Source organism: Melampsora larici-populina (assembly GCF_000204055.1).
Source record: "Melampsora larici-populina 98AG31 unplaced genomic scaffold MELLAscaffold_8, whole genome shotgun sequence".
Lineage (NCBI taxonomy): Eukaryota > Fungi > Basidiomycota > Pucciniomycetes > Pucciniales > Melampsoraceae > Melampsora > Melampsora laricis-populina.
In genome coordinates this window covers 1721253-1741053 of record NW_006768772.1, presented here as the reverse complement: position 1 = coordinate 1741053, position 19801 = coordinate 1721253, and the positions used below count along the sequence as shown (strand labels likewise).

The window sequence follows — 19801 nt, the reverse complement described above, 5'->3', positions numbered from 1 at the left end:
TGGAATACAAAATTCAAATGTATGTAGCTCAGCGAAGAACGAGGGGAATTTGATGAGTCCACCGGTACGATATGGAGCAAGACTCAGCGCACATCTGTGTGCACGGTTGGCAGAAAATCTTCGGTGTGCTCACGGAAAAGAGGAAAACAAGATGCCCTCCACCAAGAAGGGCCTAAGCCTTCAGGCCAAAAAGCAGACATTAGGGGTAAGTCCCTCATGCTGAGACATGCGGATTCAACTAGTTTGAATGACAGCTGTCGAGGCATCGAGGGACTTTGTTAAGTTAGGTTACTCTACATACAATCAGAAGGTTGTTTGCTCCCACTAGAAAAGGCGAGTACATATTTAGTACTCGGCTCAAGGATGTTTCCTTCCCAGCACGCGGTGGAATTAATGGCAGGGTAGCGCCACCCGTGTTCACTCTTCAACTCTGTTGTGTGTTTTGGTACAAAAAACAGTTGATGGTGGCGCCATCCGGATGCAACCTTCCAGAAGACTGGAGGACTGCCGGACAGTGGGATTTTTTTAAGTGCATCGAGGCATTTATTGCATAACACTATCTAAACAAGTCAAGAACTGATACACCTTGAAGAATTCGGCCATTTATGTAGTCAGAGCAAAGGATGTCGATGATAGCTTCCGTCTTTTTTTGGTAGTGATCTTTTATTTTACACACCCTTGTGCAAGCACATCCATTTGGATATGGAAGTTGATGTAACGCGATATGGGAATTGGCTGGCCACTGTACTCGTTGGGTCTTTCAGTCAAGGGTCGGGCTAAGCCCGAGTGTCGGGTTTGACTCGAAGCTGTTTCTATTCGAGTATCTGGACCCACACCATGGACCATGCCTGAGTGAACAGTAGGCAACAACACCAGAAACTCCTTTCTATCCTCAAGCCTTCAACTCGACTATAAATCCGATAAGCATGCTTCATTCAGATCAACCTTGGCGAATGGTTTCAGGATGCCTTTCCCTTTCAAAGCCTTTATCATCTTCATCCATACCAATGCCAACAAAAACCTTCAAGAGGTGTTTATGCTCAAGTTCTATCAACCTACGAAGTCGAACCAAATTGAGAAGACCGGGAGTCTTGGATCAGAAACACCGTGAAGCATTTCGTAAACTCTCTACTTCATCCACATGGCTTCAAGTCGATCACTATGTAACCCTTGGAATTGAAAGGACAGCAAGTCCACGACAGATTAAGCAAAAGTTTTATGAGGTCTGCTGGCAATATTTTCGAGCTTCTAATTTTCATTTTCAGCATCACTTTGATTAAGTATAGTCTTGTCGATTTGTGATTTTGTGTTTGCATATCAACAGCTCTCCAAAGAACATCATCCAGATCTGAATCCACAGAACGAGCGGGCTACGGATCTTTTCAAAAAATTTGCTCATGCCTACAGTGTTCTATCTGATCCTGTTTCTCGTGCCAATCACGATGCAAGTTTACATCGACTACGGCCTCAGGCTTACGATCCTCAATTCGATCCTAATGTCAGTCCAACCACAAGAAGCAATGCATCTCGGCGTGCACAAGCACATTACGCTTGGAACGCTAGACCACAACAACATCGACCTTCTCCATTTCCATCACGTTCTGCAAATCCTCAATTTAATCAAGAACAAAGCGAACGTCGTGAATTTGAAGCTGCGATGGCTAGATTTGCTCGTCTAGCTAATCGTCGAGCTCAAACTTCTCATCATCCTTCAAATTCACATCCCATCTTTTCCAACTTTCCGCCCAATGATGATCGTTTGAGGCCACAACCTACAAGACTAGAACCTAAACCACAGGCGGCTCGACAAGCCTTTCGACTCGCCCTCCTCTTATCAATGATGTGTTGGCTGGGTGCCAAATGTGTCCCAACCTAAGTACTTAATTTTTGAGCATATCAATATATTTCCCTTTCTTGTTTGATCATATTGTATCTTATGCTATAGGTAGATTCTACTAACTCACAAAACAGTCAAGTTGGTCTACTGTGTAGGTAGGCGTCAGGTCCAGAATCAAAATTATTGTACAGATACATTCAACATTCACAACAATCACAATCAGAGACATTCTGGTATGTAGTTGATCTTACATGAGGGATGTTTGAGTTGAAATAGCAGTAATATCTACAAAGATTTTCAACTTCTAAAACACAGTGAGTAAAGCCAAGAATGTGTGAGAATCCTGCCTGCAAAACCGATTTTCACTTGTTTGCTGAATGACACCATTAGACTCTAATGTTGAACCATGATACCTAGACAACTGAAATGGGCACATTGAGCTTGATCAAAATATGTGAAGAACAAGTTGAAAATGTATTTCAAAAGATAAGCTGGGGTAGGTGTCAAATCTTTGGACCTAGCACCTAAGGCTCTGCTAGGACTGAGGATCATGCTAATATTGTTATTGCAGCTCAAGGCTGGTCCCAGGAATCTTGAATTTCAGTGTTGGTGCCATGTCCAGGGGATCTAAGCAGGCCAAATCCACTGAACATTGGGTGCTTGCTAAAATGAAATTTCCCTTGAAAAAACCTCAAAAAATCTTGGACCTGGAGACTTTTGCAGGCAGGATTGTTACACATTCTTGGCTTTATCCAACCACTATACCCTTCACAAAGTCTCACCCAAGATGCACATGTTTGAACTGCAAAAGAATGATCCGATCTGACATACTCAGACATTACTTGAACTCACAAGTTCAACTCAACAGTCACAGATCCAAAGGCCTGCTACTGTGTAGTAGCAAGCTGTATGGGAATCACAAAGGGGAATAAAAATAAATAAGATTGGTTCAACAATATATAAATGAGAAGGAAAGCTTCAATCCAATGTCCTCAGATTCCTCTTGGGTTTATCTTGAATCCTAGACATAAGACAAGCTGACCTTTCACTTATGCTTATCTTGGGGTTCGGTACGCTGCCATGATCTGAATATGCAAGATATGAGTTTATTATACAAAAATCAAACTCAAGCTGTGAAGAAATATAAAACCATTGTTGCCACTTTTTCAGGATTGAGGACTCACATGACTCTGAAGGCACAGTTTTTGTAGTTCATTCCTTGGTTGGCCAGTGAAATATTGATTAATATGTCCATATGTGTTCTATTCATACCCTGTTGGATTTATTTAATTCCAATTGTGGTCTAACTGTAGATCTACTGGACAAATATAACTAAAAAATACCTGTTTCATCAGTACATCAGTGTTTTTTTGACCCTTGATCCATTCCAATCAGGTTGGACAGTCCACCTGTAGCTTTCTGGGGTCCTCCTGGGAGGGCACACCACCAAGGCGCACATTGGCCCAGGCGAGTCTGGTACTGTTGGAAGCGGGGCTGGAGACAGAGACAATAACAATTTCATCTCCCACACTTCCAATCCCCACTCCTCTTTGAGAGGCTTGAGGATCTGCATCTCACCCTGTCTCTTTCTCTGTTCTTTCAAAAGCCCACCCGCCACGCAGAGCTGAGAAGCCTGTGTCCCCAAGAGTTTCTGTTCTTGCCTCAGATGGTTCAGAGGCATATTTAACAGGAAGTTTATTATACCTCTATAGTGGGTAGTGTCTAAAAGCATGAAATCGGGTATTTGGAGCAAAAAGTTTATCAGTGCCACAAATTTGATCCAAATTGGAATCCAAGCACAGATTTGGAGTCCTTGCATTGGCAGCTATCAGAAATTGTTATCTCTGAGTTTTTTCAAGGGCTTTAAATTTTTCATCTTTTTTACAACAAAGTAGATTTTAATCATAGAATGTAATTTTTAATACAGAAAATTAAACAATACAATTCCTAGTGCTTTGTGACCTTCTCCATCAGTGAGGACATGAATTACAGCAAGAAGTCAATATTTGAAAAAGTTATAAGGAAAAACAAAAAAAATGTCATCAATTGAAGTCAGCATTGGTCACAGAGCCATGAGCAGCGGTTTGGAAAGAGTTGTATGGGTGCATTGTGACCTGGTGTATCAGTGAGAGCAGAAATCAATAAGGCAAAACAATCTTTGATGAAAATGTAAGAAGAAAGGGCGGAAAAATACATCGAGGCCAGCATCAGTTGCATAGTTGCCAGAAATGGTTTGATGAGATGTATATGTCTTAGTGACAGCATTAGAACCACGTTTGACTTTCATGGCCTGCCTACAAGCTATCAAATGCATCAACCAATTGATAAATCAAGAAAAATTCATGAATGAGATCAAGCAAAAGGTTGACTTACAAGAGATTGAACATTATCTTGTTGGTCTTGGGATGAAGATGAAACCCTTGGATGGTTACAAGAGGACCGGTTTGCCTATTTGTTTCACCCAAATCCTTCTCTTTCTGGAGATTGGAACGCTTGTACGGTGTTCGAGATAGCCTAAAACAAAATTGTTGTATGTATTGATCCTGTCAGTATTGGATATATAAGACAACAAAGCAATCAAGATGAAAGACTTACATGTGACACCAAAGAAAGTCGATTGGAACCAATTGGCTCGAGTTTGCAATAGGATTTGAAGGTCGGAAAGGAACTGATCCACTTGAATGATGTGATCTCAATCCTACATGTATGGGGAAATTTGAACATATGTAATTTCTTCCCCGGTCCAACATTTCACGCTTTTAGACACTACCCACTATACCCCCTACTGATTCCATCCCCACACCACAATGAACATAAACCTAAATCTAGGTATATGCCTACTGTACAGTGGGTGACAAAAGGTTTATGTACCTCAGCTACATTTGTAATAGTGAAGCACAGTCCATGGGTGCTTTGTCTCTTGAATAACTTCTCCATACCTGGTCCATAACCTCTCTGAAAATGGAGAAGTGAACCCTTTCTCACACTCGGAAGGGCTCTATTATTTATATGCACCAATTTGGAATTCCTTGCACTCAACTTGCTAAAAACTTTCCCATCCCAAGTCTACTGTCTACACAGTGATCTACAACATCTGCAAAAGACACAAATCAAGCATCTCAAAACAAACTTGGACATTCAAAAAGATTCTCAGAACATGATCAGCATACCTTAAAGTGGGTGATCCAACAAAACCAATGTCCTTCAGTGGCCTGGACTGCTAGCAAGCTACCCATAAAAGCTTCTGTTTCAACAGTCTGATCAGACATTTGGCAACTTAGATTCCACTCTTGAGTTGCTGCAGTCAAGCCTTATCTCAAGAGCAAACATGTTCTCAAGTGTCTTGAATTTGCTAGAAAACACAAGGATTGGACTTATGAGGATTGGAAGAAAATCATTTGGACTAATTAATTATCATTCAAAATGAAAGCCTGCAAAGAGGGTTTGGGTGTGGCAGACATCAGCTGAAAAATACAAAATGTTTTTGGCCCCAAGTGTTAAGAGCGGGTGGACTTCAGTAATGATCTGGGGGTGTCCACAGCTGAACTTTGCTTACCAATGATAGTAATGCCTGTTAGAGGTCCAACTGGAGCTGTCTTTGTTGATTTTGTCTATTGTGGCGTCATTGAACCACTAATCACCTTGCCTAACTGTCCATCAGGTCTTGTATTGATTGAGGGTGGGGCCCTGGTTTACACAAGTAAAGTAGCAAAAAGAATGTAGGGATGAACTTTCAATCACAAAGTTCAATTGGCCCGCAAATAGTCCAAACCTTAATCCAACTGAGAACATCAATCATAACAGAATATCTCTGAAAAGCACCAGCCCCAAACAGTTCAAGAAATGTGTGAAGCACTGCATACCAAGTGGAAAGCAATCACTCAGAGCATCCTTCAAGCTTTGGTTGCATCCATGCCTGATCAAATTCACTCTGTGCTCAAAGCAAATGGTAGACACACTTGCTGGTAAAAGTCATTGTATTTTAGAGTCTACATTACAGTTATGACCCTTGAAATTCAGCCATACTCTGGTGAGTGGCCATCTAGACCATGAACTTTCAGGTATAGCAAAAGTGAGATTGAAAGCTATATATTCTGGTCAAGAGGTACTAAACAGGCAATTTATGGTACATGTACATATACTTTTTGTCACCAACTGTACAAGTAAACACAGAAAGCATATGTCACCCCCGGGGTCAGACTGGCTCACACTATATACACTGTAGTGATCTTTTGGCCCCAAGGGTGTTGTATCTTTTCTGCATCTACTTGTACACAGGGATTGGGGCTTACAGAACTACATTGCCCAATTGGTTATAAATACATAGAAGAACTGGAAGAAAACAAGCAACAATTAGGTGAGCCAAATTCATAAGCTGATGGTGATATTCCTCAATCAAGTAGTATTCAAGCTGCAGCTACAAGAGATGAAGACTCAAATTTACAACTTGATGCAGAGTGATTTTATGGAATGATCAATAAGAGTGATGAAAGATCTGATACCGTACTCCCACCCTTGAGACTGTTCAGCCTACTAGCTCTGTTTCTAATAAGAGGAAATGTTTAGATGTATCAAAAGATTTCAAGATTGTGATTGTGGATGCAGATGATGAATTCAGTTCATCAAGGAAAAATCTGTATTGATTGCTGTAGAATAGGGAGAGACAATCAAAATCAAAGTTTTGTCAAAGAGCAAAAATATACTGCATAAACTGATCATCTACTATATATAAACTTTGTTCTTTCTTAATTTTTTGAAGTGAAGTCTGAGGTTACAATACAAATGGTTCATTTTTTGTTTGTTCTTATCTCATCAATCTTTGTATGTATCATTTCTCAAACTTGTTCAAGGATTTCTTTGTGATTGAAAGATTTAATCAAACCTTTTGTTTAGATTTTTTTTCTGATTTGATCAATTATCATATTCATAAATTGGACTTGACTACAAACAGACCATTTACTTAAAGACTCCATCCAAGTAACATTTCAACACTTTTGATCCTTTATACAAATTTTAAAAATAATCCATCAAATTAGCTCTATACCAATCTGATTATTGAACATCTCTCTCCATTATCTATGCCATGCTTGTTTGCCAGTTTGGCAGCAAATTACTTGTGTGAGACCCCCAAAAAATGAGATCTTCATGTTGAGCCAATTCATCACCTTTTCAACCCTTTCTGCTGAGTTCCCCAAGAGGTCTGCAGGCACAGATGGTACCAGACCAACCCAAGCACCCAAGCAATGCAATACTTTAGTGTTGAGATGAGCCAAGAGACCTTTGTTGGATGTTGTGTGATACTCTATGGGTTTGATTAGCCAAAAGTGATGTTATGGGTTCATTTAGCCCAATGGGCTCTCAAAGTAGACCCAGTTTCAAAAAAAACCAGTTGAACCAGTTGACCCTTTGGCTGTGAGCTGTCAAAAAATGTCAACTTGATAGTAATACACAAAGTTACCACCAAAAAGCAACTGGGTCAACTGGGTTTTCTTCCAAGCAGGTCAACTTTGAGAGCCACTATTGAAGGACTCCTCACAATTACATTGTCCTTTGAAAACTCTCCTTCAAGCCCCCCCACACCACACTCAGGGCTTGCAGGTTTAAGGTCATAGAGAACAAGGTATGCAATAGAGTGACCCCCAGGCATACTTGGGGGCACACACTCCTAACTAATAGATCTAACTTTCTCCTGTAGACATTCTTAGACTATTTGTTCAAGTTGAACCAGGAACCTGTTAATGAATTTTTGAAAACTTAAATCAAACTTACATTTATCAAAGTGTTGGATCCATGTATGAATTGATTTGAATATAAATTATTTCTTTTGATTATCATTTTATAAAATCTTGATTTCATCTTCACCAAACCAATCAAAGAATCAAAAAAAACACAAATTAATTCTAATTCTACAAAACTTTCAAAAAAAAGAAGAATCAAAAAAAATCCCAAGAATTAAAACCTTTTTACTTACCAAAAAAAAATCAATTAAATCAAACCCAAACCAAAAAAAATCCCAATTAAAAAAAAGAAAAAACACCCATGCTTCTTAATGGCGTACTTCCATTTCCATCTATCTTTAAAATACTTTGTCCTTGTAATCTGTCCTTCAAATCATTAATAATTCATTTAAATCTTTTCTTTCTTCATCACTCAATTCATCACTATTTAAACCCTTTAAAACATCTTTAATCAAATCCAATAATTCCAAACCTTCATTATGTTTGACTTTTTGATCTTCATCTTCATCATCTTTTTCTATTCTGTTTGTTATTCTTGTAGGTCCATTTCTTAAAGTTTTCATTAAACTTTCCATTAAGATCATCGAATTCTTTTTAATAATCTCATGAAACTTCATCTCATTTTTCATTTTTAAATCTTTAATCTTCAAATCTTCTTGGTCTTGAGTTTCGTTTACTCGATCTTCGTTTTTAGTTTTCTTTAATCCTAAGTAACACTTCAAAACCAAATCAATTCCTCTTTTTCCTTCTTCTTCTTTATCTTCTTCTTCTTCTTCTTCTTTGATTGGTTGCTCATCCTTTAACAGTAATCCAACCAATCGATAACCTATCCAAACCGCAAAACCAAACCCTTCATCAAAACCCCAATTTCATCAATGACAAAAACAAAAAAAAAACATCACTTACCACTTTGATATTTACAAGCCAAAATCGTCAGTGAAACCAATGCTTCATTAACCAACAATAAATCATTCTGAACTCCAATCTTCAATAAATCAATCAAACATTCAATCACTTCATTCGAACTGAAACTTTCAATCTGATTCAAACTTTCTGCTTCTATTTGATTTTGATTCGATGGATTCGAATTTATTAAAGTAATCGAAGAAGCAATCAATCTCATTACTTCTAATTTAATAAACCTTTGTTCAATTCTTTTTTTAACTTTGATAACTTTTTCTAAACCTAAATTAGGTTCAGAAATGAACCTTAATACATTAGGAACTGTCCAAGAAAAGCCAAAAAAACTCATCAATATCTTGCTTCCATTCCATTAGCTATCTTTTTCTTGATAAATGATTCAAAAGAACAGTGATTTTTCCGGGCAAGGGGGTTGGGGATTGACTTACGATTTCGTTTACAAACATGACGTAAGAAACCTAAAGTTAATCCAATCAAAGGTTGAACTACATCATACTTATCACCAAGACATTTTAAAGCCAATTCAATCAAACCAGAATTCCCCAAACCTTCTTTATTTTCATCTAACAAACCAAATCGATCACCAAAGAAGAAGAAGAAAAAACACGAGACAAAATCAAGATCAGATTATGAACCATACCAAAAAAATCAATTAAAGAAAGAAGATTGACCTGCAACAGATAAATTTCTTGCTAATCCAATTAACGAATGTAAAACTTGAACTTGTTCACCTGGTCTTGAATTACCAAGAATTTCATCATCATTAGACCAAATTTGAAAAGCGTTAACCAATGGATCAAGAATTCCATAATGTTGAATAAGTTTTATAGATTTAAAATCTATAGAGAAACCCCAAAAAGAAAACGCCCCCCGCGCGTAAAAAAAGTCAGAAAGTTTGAACTTTGAATTTTGGTAAGAAAAAAAAAGGAAGACGAGATCGGAATGAGATTTACCACTACAACTGAAATTTCCTAATAAGATTCCAATAGTCGTCATCAAATCAGGTCTATTTTCAATCACTTCAACTTCCGAAACCCATCCCACAAGTAATCTAATCAACCATTCTTCTTCTTCTTCTTGGTCAATCCCATTCACATTAATTAAAGTTTTAGAAAGATTAGCCTTAGATTTATTCATCACATTCATTAAACTTTCTTCTTCTTCTTCTTTTATGATTTGATCTAACCAATGAATTGGTAATTCATTATACCTTACAAAATACAAAAGTCTTCCGACCACTGTATTAAGAAGTTCAGAAGGAGGATTAATTAATTTGTTTGATGGATTGATGGGATTTCGGGTAGAGATGGAAAGAGTTTTGAGAGCTTTTTGGATCGGTTGAGAGGTTTCTGTAAGTGATTCTAAAATCGTAGTACTTATACTTAAACATTCAATTAAGGATGAAATATCAGTTGGATCGATTTTTAATGAATTAAGATCATTTGATTGAATAAAAAAAGTGGGTGATAAAAGTCCTTGAAGAATATCATTTGGCATCATTTGTTTTGCATCATCTATCCCAAAAACAAAAACCAAACCGTATCAATTGATCGAATCTTTTGATTAACTTCTTTTCCAGTATGAAGTATTTACCTGTAGAAGATAATTCATCTAAAAGACGAATCGATAATAATGGAATTTCAAAATGAATTTCTCCTATAAGCTAAATCCCAAATTCATTTCAAACGTCAATTTTCTTTAATCAAAATCAAAAACTTTCACAATGTTTTTTTTTTTCGAAAAGACTTACTTCTACAAGATAAGAAAGTGGTTTAATCAATCCAACTTCAATATAAGCAATATGAGCCGGAACTAAAAAAAAACACATTGCCCCCCCAAAAAAAGAAAAAACAAGCAAATTATCAGTTATTAATCTCATCATCATCATCATCAAGAAAAACAAATATACTGACCATATTCAAAACATAAATTAAAAAGTACAGTAATGATGATTTGAAGACAATGAGTATGAGGTTGAATAAGATTAACTAAATTTGAAAGATTCTTAAAATAATCTAAATTAATCAAATCATAAAAAATTTTAGAAGCATCAAACGATAAAGATTTCGATCGATTAATATCTGCATTGATCCAAAAAAGAACGTCAATAAAGTATTTCCCTCCCCAAAAAACCAAGGTAGACAGAAAAAGGTTTCGTACCATGAGTATGAACCAAGTTTCCTATGACTCTCATTAATTGTTCTATTGCTTCGATGATCTGATCATTTGGTTTTAAATTCGATTCGGTTATTAATCTTCTTAAAAGCTTTAAAGTGTGTGGTATGACCAAACTTTGACCGATCGAATCTCTCAATCTTACTATCCCAATCCCAATCCAAATGACTTTCATCAGTTTGTTTTGTTTTGTTTTGTTTTGTTTTGAATGATTAACTTACAATCTCTTAAATGATTAGCCAAAGTTTGAGTGATTTGAGTTAAGTTGATGATTTCTTTAGTTTCGATCGAATGGCTTGAATTGAAGTTAGTTTCAAGGAACTCATCCACATCTTTTTGAATTTGAATTGATACTTTGAATTCTTCATCACTGCTTTCTATATCCAAAATCAAATCAAGTTCAAATTAAAGTCAATACATTATGCTTGCTACTTTTAAAGGTTTTGTAAAAAGAAAGAAGATGATTGACCTTTTTGATTAGTTTCTTCTGAACTCATAGTCTTGAGTTAGTTCCTTCCTTGGATTGCAAACCTTCCAAATCGATCGGATTCGAGTGGAAATGGTTTGGGTGAATGTCAATTTTGGTCGAATTTGGTATAAATTCAAAAAAATTCAAATTTCTATCTTCAAGGACACTTCAAACTTAAACCTATGTACTTCAACAAGACCTTCAACTTCATTCCCATCAAATTCATTCATTCAATCTTCACACTTATACTAAACTTCTCAATTCACATCAAACTTCAGGAGATACATGAGTTCAAGAACATTAAATTTCCTATCATCATTCATACAAAACCATAATCCAAACTATTATTGAATACAAAACAAAAACAAACACACCAAAACATCTAATCTAAAGAAATACAAAACACAAAACAGAAATGTAAAATGTTCAAAAAAAAGTTCATTTTAAAGTAGTATGAGCACCTCTTAAAGAAAGATAAATTTGATCAACTCCAGGTCCCTAAAACCCCCCCCCACCCCAAAAAAACCAGAATCAAATATAAGAAACGGATTCTTTGAGATTTGAATGATTTGGTTAAAGATAACTAAAAACTTACAAAAGTTTTAATTAATTCATATACTTCTACATTATGATATCTTAATCTAGATTTAGGATCAACATAAGGAGCCTAAGAAATCCAAACCAAAACCCAAAAAACAAAAAACCATCAATCAGACTGTCTTTTCCACTCCCCAAAGAGAAACTAAATCTTCATCTTTTGAATTCAAATGGTAGATCCAACTAGAAAAAAAAACCAATCTGCTTACTTCTAATCCAGTCACATCACAATATTTCTTCGGAGGAATAACCGAAGGAGGCGCCTCGATCGTCATATCTAAAGAAACTCAACCCACAACCGATTTCCCATTCACCTTACAATCCCAAAAAAAGAAAGCATGAATGAAAAAAACTTACAAGAAGAATAATTCACATTCGAAAGCACCGGTCCCACATTCACCGGTAAATTCCTACCTTTCTTCACCAAACTTTCATCTAACAAGACCCCTTGATGAACCTCCTCTTCACCTCCCCCAGTAACACCTTCGATTTCTTGATTCTTACCATTCTCATACGATCTGTTTTTCATATCAATCACACATTTAGATCTATACCTTTCAGCTGTGATGATTTGTTTAAACGTTTTGTTTCTTCTGATCCCAGATTTTTTCGTACAATCTTTAAATGGTTTTAAAATTGATGTATATGAATAATTGTCTGCTATTGACTTTCGAATTTAAAATTTCCAACCAAAAAAACAAAACAAAAAGATTGAATTTCAGAATTAGTTTCGTTTATATAGGATTTAGATTTTTTTTGGTTGGAAAAGAACAGGGAACTTTGATTTGACTTACTAAATTTGATCCGGTTTCTGATTGAGGTTTAAATCCAGTGGGTGTTCTAGTCGAACCTTTAGGTGGTGCCCTAACCAAAACCAAATTCAAAATCAGTTTGAATTCTTCAACAAAGAAGGTAATCGGAATCCAAGATCGATTTCTTACATTCTGAAGCTCAAAAGGTGAGTTAATTGTATCTGAGATTTGATTTTCAAGTTGGATATATAGCTGGATATACTTTTTTTACTCGATCGTTCAATGAGCTTGATCGATCCAAACCATCAAGTGAATTCGAGACCAAGACTGATCAAAGTTCGATTGTGGTGTACCCGGTAAGCGGACCGTTCCGGAGGAGAGCCCGGTCCGACATGCAAGTACACCACTGGCTCAAATTCAAAATCCAAACTCTTGACTTTATTTTCGAGTTTCTTATGATCCATTTTTGATTCTTAAATTACAAGATTAACTTTCCTGTAAATAAGCTCCTTCTTCTCCTTTTACATATACCACAATTTCTTTGATTATAACTCATGTAAATAAACTTGCATTTGAAATGAATGAAGGTGTTTGGATCGGATTCCTCAAAACTGATACACATATGACGACGATTACGTCATCGGCTATCTGGCCCAATGGTTAAGGCGCTTGCCTACGATCGTGTTTCGAAAGCAAGAGACTCCAGGTTCGAGTCCTGGGATGGTCGCTTCTCCCTTTTTTTGATCCTTGATCGCCCTCACCCTGATTTTTTCTTCGAAAGACTTCCTCCAAAAGAGAATGGGACAGAATTTGAAATTGATCAAAAAGTCAACTAAAATACTAGGCTGATATTGAGAGAACCCATTAAACAGGAATCCATCAAGACATTTGGTTTTCATTAAATCATTTCAACATAATTGAAAACCATGATTGATCAATCCATCATATTCATAAAGATCATGTACCATTTAAGAGAATAAAAACAACAAGATCAAAAAGAAAAAGAAAGATAAAAAAACTAAATTTCGTAATTGATAAGATAAAAAATAAATCAACAAAACCGTCCCCCCTTGCCTCGTCTCTCTGATTAATTAAAGTTTTGTTGAATTGAAGATTTTCATTGATAAATATACAAAAACTTATTCATCATCATCTTCTTCATCTTCTACGATTGCTTTTTTACTTGTTTTACCTTTTTTACCATTTGATGCGGCTGCTGCTGCTGCTGCTTCTTTTTTAGTTGGTTTAGATCCTGATACTGTCATATTAATTCCAAGCTAAAAGAAAAAAAGAATATCCCCCAAAAAGAAATGAAGAAGGTTAGTTAATTGATTAATAAGTTCATTTGGTTTGTTTCATTCAAGGGTTTTTTCAACTTACTTGTACTTGTAATTCTTTTTCTACTCCATCAACCTTGATTTTGATTTTAACTCTTTCTGAAGTTTTCCAACCGAAACTACCAGTCTGTTCGAAAAAGAAAAAAAAAGAGCCAAAGCTTTTCAATATAACCTCATTTATAATTACAGACAAACCTTTTTTTTCGGACAAGATGACGTACACTAAATTCAGAAGCTTTGACCTTTATAACTTGTTCTTCTCCATTATTGTTCATCGTAAATTCGATGGGATGATTTACTTCTAAAAACTCTTCTTTAGTAACATCAGGTACGATCTATTCCAAAAAAAAAACCACATCGATTTAAAAAAAAGAAAGAAAAAGAAATCGTTGAAGTGAGTTGAATAAGATTTTAGGTAAACAGATATCCAAAAACCTAAAAAGATCGGTTTACCTTTTGGAATCCTGGTTTAGCTTTCTTTGATGAACTTTCTTCTTGATTAATTTCAGTTTTAGATCCAGTTGGTTTAGATTTAGAAACAGGAGCTTCTGAATTTGCCTATGATTAAGTGAAATGATCAGAAAGAAAAAAAAATCACGCGTTTTAAGGATTTGATTAAGGTTATGATAAAAGTTTATGGTGAAAGGTTTTGATTACCTTTCGTTTTGGTGGCATGATGAGGTTTTTTGGGTTATTGGGAATTGAAGTTGGTTTGAGATGGGTAATCTAATCAAATCAAAGCAAATCAAATGAAAATGTTTGATGTTGATTAAAAGGAAGTGAAGTACTAGATTAGGAAATGATCGATCGATCGATGGATAGGAATCGCATTGGTTCTCATTCAGTTTAAATCAAATACAACAATCCAGACAATGTAGTTTCATAAAACTCATTTCGAATTCAAAAACTACATTTCATTCAAACTACCTTTCCTACTAGTACAATTGAGTTACGTGATGATGCAAACCCTTGCAAACCATGGGAATGAAAAGTAATGCTCCAATCCATCTCTATGCTTTCTTTCTTGATAATCTAAAACATCTTACACTTCTTAAACTGATATTCTTTCATCTAAGAGAACAATCTTTCACCTACATTTGAAGGTTTTATCCACACCATAAGATCATAATCTCAAAAACATTAACTTTTTCAGAGTGTTGTTAAGAGCTTTTTCCAAAAATGTTAATAGCCTCGTAAGAAAAATATGGTTTACAAAGATATATACATCCAAGGCTATCCAAGGTCCAAGAATTGATGGATACACGCATATGCCACTACAATTCCATAAGGCCATCCCCACAGATTTCAAAGTCCATGATTTTCAACCATGAGTTTTTCGGCAAAGAAACATCAGACATCGTGATTGCCTACCTTGCGGTTGTGCATACATATGGTGACAATGGCAGGCTTTAACAGTGTGTCTCTTAGCCATACAAACCCAACCTGAACCTCTTTGTATGTTTCCTTCTAGCGATTTGAGACAAGGCCCTTACAGACCTCCTTTTTAATCGAAGAAAACTGAGAAGCTGCTGCTCGATCAATCTTCTGCGGATTTTTCACTCGAATCTGGTTCAACACTCCGATTATGTTACAAGTTGATTGAATCTTTTTTTTTCAAAATTAACATCACTTGCATTCATCGATTTTGGGGTACGAAATTCAATCAATTTGGTGATTATCAATATGAAAGCTGAAGGCACATTTTCACTCTTTATATGAAATCCCAGTTTGTTTTTCAAATATTGTAAAGTCCTTCTTTCACAGCACAAAACCAATCCTAAGTAAAAAGAAGAAAACCTTGAGAGAGAGAAAAAGTACAACTCAAATTATCAAAAAATCTGAATCATGAATAAATATGTAAGAAAAAAATAAATAATAAAAGAAACAACAGATTCAAGAAATTCACATCAAGAGAATTTTATGATCTAGGGAAAAGTAAAATTAAAGTAAAAAAAAAGTTCAATATGAATTGTCCTTTGAAGAAAAAAATAGGTTAAATAAAAAAATGTTGAGAAAATCTAAGAATATGAAAAAAGGAAAGTGTAATCAAAATTTAAAGAGATAGAGATAGAGATAGAGATAGATGAAGAGAGATATTGATCATCGATTCAATCAAATAATACAAAAAATCTTTTTCTTAAATGAAAGTTAAATGAAACCAAATCGAAAAAAAAAAATAAAAAAAATTGAAAACCTCAAACAAATGCAGCTTCTTGAGCCAAAAAGAATTTTTGTATCTATGATTAATCAATATATATTCAATCAAAATCTTCCATGAAATCTCGAGTGAAACAAGCTGATTTAACAAGTTTTGGTCGAATCACCATTCACTTGTATTCCAAGGATCTTGACCACCCATGTTAATATGGCCAGTAGGTTTTTTCTTTGGAGGAGCTTTGTGATGTCTCTTGATTCTTGAATTTCCAAAAACACGATATCAGTCATAATCACGAATCAAATAGAAATCTAATTACCGAATGACTTACAGATCAGAAGACGAGATCTCTTGAGAGTTATGGTTGATCGGCATTGATGATGTAAAAATCACTAAAGAAATCACCAACAGAGATCAGAAAAGTCCAATGAAAAAAAGAAGACAAAGGAGTATTTAAACTTGGTGAGGAATTCTCGACGATTCAACTTACCTAAACTACACAACATTAGAAGAAAAACAATTCGAACGTTACAGAAAGAGTTCATCTTCTTGAAGTAGAAGTAGGTGAAGGTTAAGATTGAAATAAGGATGATTTAACTGATTGTCTTTGGTTTAGTAATGATACTGAGTTGATCACAAATGTAAGCTTTGATAAATATATAAGCTAAAGATGTAAATGAAGTTGGATGTATTATAGTGTGACAAAGAAAGTATGAGATGAGAATAAAGTTGTTAGAAATCACCAAAGTTAACCCGTTCTTATAGTGACGAGGGATCTAAAAGTTGCAGTGTAAGAGACACCGCACGAGTGATAGCAACGTTCCATCTCTCTTCAAGCATCAAGAGATGGCTTACTTCAACTTGACGACTGTCGGGATCCCCGCATGGACTCACCTAGAATTCGGCTCAGTTCGGCTCTTTCTACGGAGAATCGGAACCGCCACCGGACAAGAAAGCCACATCGTAAGATCTTGAACATATGCACCTGTTCCATGCAACTTCACTTCTATATAACTTCACCGGTGTATAACTTATGACCCGCATTCATCAGGTGGTCATGAGAGATGATTAGCCTGACGACGGCACTGTGGGCAAAGGACGCGTAGATATATGTACATACAAATCATGGAAGAGATTTCAAGGATTTGAATTTGATTAATTTGTATAACACTTTAATTGAACTTAGACTTCCATTCTCTTGAATTGACTCTCTCTCCCGAATCTCTTGCTTGATAAATGTATCAATATATACATCTTTCTCGCCGAAAAGAAATTTCTTTCAATTAAGAATCTTACGCGTTACTAGGTTGTTATCAATTTATTCATAAAATCTATAGATTCAATCACGCTTCTGTTTTTGTGGTTTCCATGGTTCACAAGTTGACTTGTTTGACCATGAGTAAGGCTACTTCATTACCATCATGATCTCCTTGGAAAGGCTTAGAGTCCGATATTCAAGGTAAAGGTAGTCAAATACAGTAATTGTGATGAGTCATAACAATCCTTTGGTCAGCCCGTTGCTCTTCATTTCATGCAGTGATCATCCAAGGATACATTGGATAGTCCCGCCAACACAATGATCTGGCTGGTACATATTTGTGTGAACAACATGTTTGGGAATCAAAGAACTCACAGGGAATAATATTGTGTTGTGAGCTCAAACCTAAATTGGGCACACTTTACTGATTATATCATCCAGTTTATCACTCACATCAAAAATGACTCTACTTCACCACATTGGCAAGAGATGTGTAAATAAATTATGTTTGATAACTTGTAAGAGCTTTTAAATCTTTTACAAAAAACAATACTTGATGATATTAAAAAAAAGATATAACTGAAAGTGAGTTTGGATATTGATATAATGAAAATGTATTATTATACACACATAACAACAATTAATTGAAAGAAATTCATTCATGAGCTTGAAAAGAAGAAGAAAAAGAAGAAGAGGAATTAAAACCACCATGCAGATAATTTGTAAACTTCATCATGACCAAAGAAAAAAAAACCCTTATCCAAAATCAAACCAAAACCAATAAGAATAGAGACTCGAAAAGAAAATTGAAAGAGATGATGATCAGAAAATGGAAGGATCTTAACAACATTTTCCTTTTAATCCAACCATTCTTAAAACTTTCTTTCCACTAAACCCGATTCCATTCCCACCAGAAAGTTCAAACCCGTCACCCGACCCTGCACCCCAAGAAGAAACTCTCTTCAAAGCTCTTTCACCATAACTAATACCTGAACCATTCCGATCAGGATCAATCCTACCAGATTCAATTGACAAAAGAATAGATCTAGTAAGTAATAAAAAAGGAGATGAAACCGATTCGCCTGTTAAAGAAGAAGTTTCTAAAAATAAACAGTCATGTGATTTAGCCCAATCTGATGCTTCTAATTCTCCTACTTGTCGATTCTCTTCTTCTAAATCTACTTTGTTTCCTACTAAGACTACTGCTAAATCTGGTGATGCTAAGGCTCTTGCGTCTGTTAACCAAGATGATAAACTTGAAAATGTTGATCGACTATGATTTTGTTTATAGCAAAGATGAAGAGAATGATCGAATCAGATTTGAATTCAAAAGTTGATTGAATCAAGCTTTGTGTGAAATTGAAGATGATTCAAAGGTAGTACTAACTCAGAAATATCATAAACTAAAATCGCACCAGCCGCACCACGATAATAATTACGAGTGACACTTCTAAACCTTTCTTGACCAGCTGTATCCCAAAGTTGCAGTTTCATACGACAAGTAGGATGTGAATTTGAAGAAGATGAAGAAGAAGAAGCTGAAGGTAATGATAAGATCGTAGAAGAAAATTCGACTCCTATTGTATGAGGAGATGGATGACGAGGTTGAGATCTTAAGAAATGATAAAGTAATGAAGATTTCCCGGTACCTGATTCGCCTATGACTGATATATGATTGAAAAGTAAAGTCAATAAGATGGTTTTGCAGATAAGAGATAAGGAAGGTGATCAAACTAACCAATGAATTTGAGTAAAAAGTCTACATAAGAAAATGTATTCAGAATGATCAGTGCTTGATATTGATAAGAAGGGAAAATAAGAGAGAAAGTGACTGACCATATGGCTCTATCAATTCAGTTGGATTTCGATCCATATCACTATAAGAATCGTAATCCACCACATTCAATAATGTTAGAAAGAAAACTAAACTATCTTTGTCGCTCGAGGTAAGCACTTTGAAGGTTTCTGATTGATTGAGATGAGCTCGTTTGATGAGATTGAAGTCGTAGGCGTAAGTCGAAAGTAAAAGTTGATAAGGAACTCAAATCAATCCTCAGCAAGTGACAAGGAAAGGAACCAAACAGATTACTCAATTAAATCGATTAAAACAAAATCAGTTTGTAAAACTACAGTTTCAAAAACTTGACTTCCAGAACTGTATCGGCTGATCTTAACTTTTAAGGAAACTTTAATCATGTGAACTACAGTTTCAAAGTTGATCGACCAATCTTTGAACTCATCTTTGAACTCGGGAAACCATACCATAAAGTTTAGTTTTGGAGAAAAGTTGAAGAGTATCATCAGTCTTCCTCTTTGGCCCCTTCTTTCAAGTTGATCCATATGGTTTGATGAAAGTCAAATCATGTAGCCTTGCTGTTGAAACTCACAGAAGTGTGTCAAGTACACATGAGGTTTACAAGGAGTCATCCAGCCTATCTTTGAATGAATTGCTAGAGCTAGACACATAAGATCTTGGGGTGATGGAGGATAAAGCTCTATGTAGTATCACTGATATCAACAAGAAGGATAGAATCCTGAATCACCTTTGACTTTGTCTTTAAG

At 35.6% G+C, this 19801-nt stretch overlaps 5 protein-coding genes across 5 annotated transcripts; 1 reads left to right on the top strand and 4 right to left on the bottom strand.

The window, feature by feature from the left end:
• Positions 1–896: 896 nt before the first annotated feature.
• On the top strand, positions 897–1876 carry MELLADRAFT_47506 (uncharacterized protein; the record flags this gene model as incomplete). The annotated part of the gene is made up of 2 exons (XM_007407196.1): positions 897–1223; positions 1325–1876. The coding sequence occupies 2 exons, from the start codon at positions 927–929 to the stop codon at positions 1874–1876; spliced, it is 849 nt and encodes a 282-aa protein (XP_007407258.1).
• A 6067-nt stretch (positions 1877–7943) lies between these two features.
• Positions 7944–11168, bottom strand: MELLADRAFT_95975 (uncharacterized protein; the record flags this gene model as incomplete). The annotated part of the gene is made up of 11 exons (XM_007407151.1): positions 7944–8425; positions 8482–8799; positions 8925–9059; positions 9168–9335; positions 9450–10010; positions 10090–10159; positions 10247–10308; positions 10410–10577; positions 10657–10815; positions 10893–11048; positions 11141–11168. The coding sequence occupies 11 exons, from the start codon at positions 11166–11168 to the stop codon at positions 7944–7946; spliced, it is 2307 nt and encodes a 768-aa protein (XP_007407213.1).
• Positions 11169–11578: 410 nt separating this feature from the next.
• Positions 11579–12012, bottom strand: MELLADRAFT_34410 (uncharacterized protein; the record flags this gene model as incomplete). The annotated part of the gene is made up of 3 exons (XM_007407150.1): positions 11579–11638; positions 11736–11807; positions 11947–12012. The coding sequence occupies 3 exons, from the start codon at positions 12010–12012 to the stop codon at positions 11579–11581; spliced, it is 198 nt and encodes a 65-aa protein (XP_007407212.1).
• A 1616-nt stretch (positions 12013–13628) lies between these two features.
• MELLADRAFT_104209 (uncharacterized protein) lies at positions 13629–14501 on the bottom strand (the record flags this gene model as incomplete). Its single annotated transcript, XM_007407149.1, has 5 exons — positions 13629–13766; positions 13870–13953; positions 14048–14161; positions 14280–14384; positions 14484–14501. 5 exons carry the CDS (start codon positions 14499–14501, stop codon positions 13629–13631), a joined length of 459 nt encoding a protein of 152 aa, XP_007407211.1.
• A 3219-nt stretch (positions 14502–17720) lies between these two features.
• Positions 17721–19315, bottom strand: MELLADRAFT_55374 (uncharacterized protein; the record flags this gene model as incomplete). The annotated part of the gene is made up of 4 exons (XM_007407148.1): positions 17721–18512; positions 18627–18903; positions 18978–18998; positions 19076–19315. 4 exons carry the CDS (start codon positions 19110–19112, stop codon positions 18080–18082), a joined length of 768 nt encoding a protein of 255 aa, XP_007407210.1.
• Positions 19316–19801: the final 486 nt, after the last annotated feature.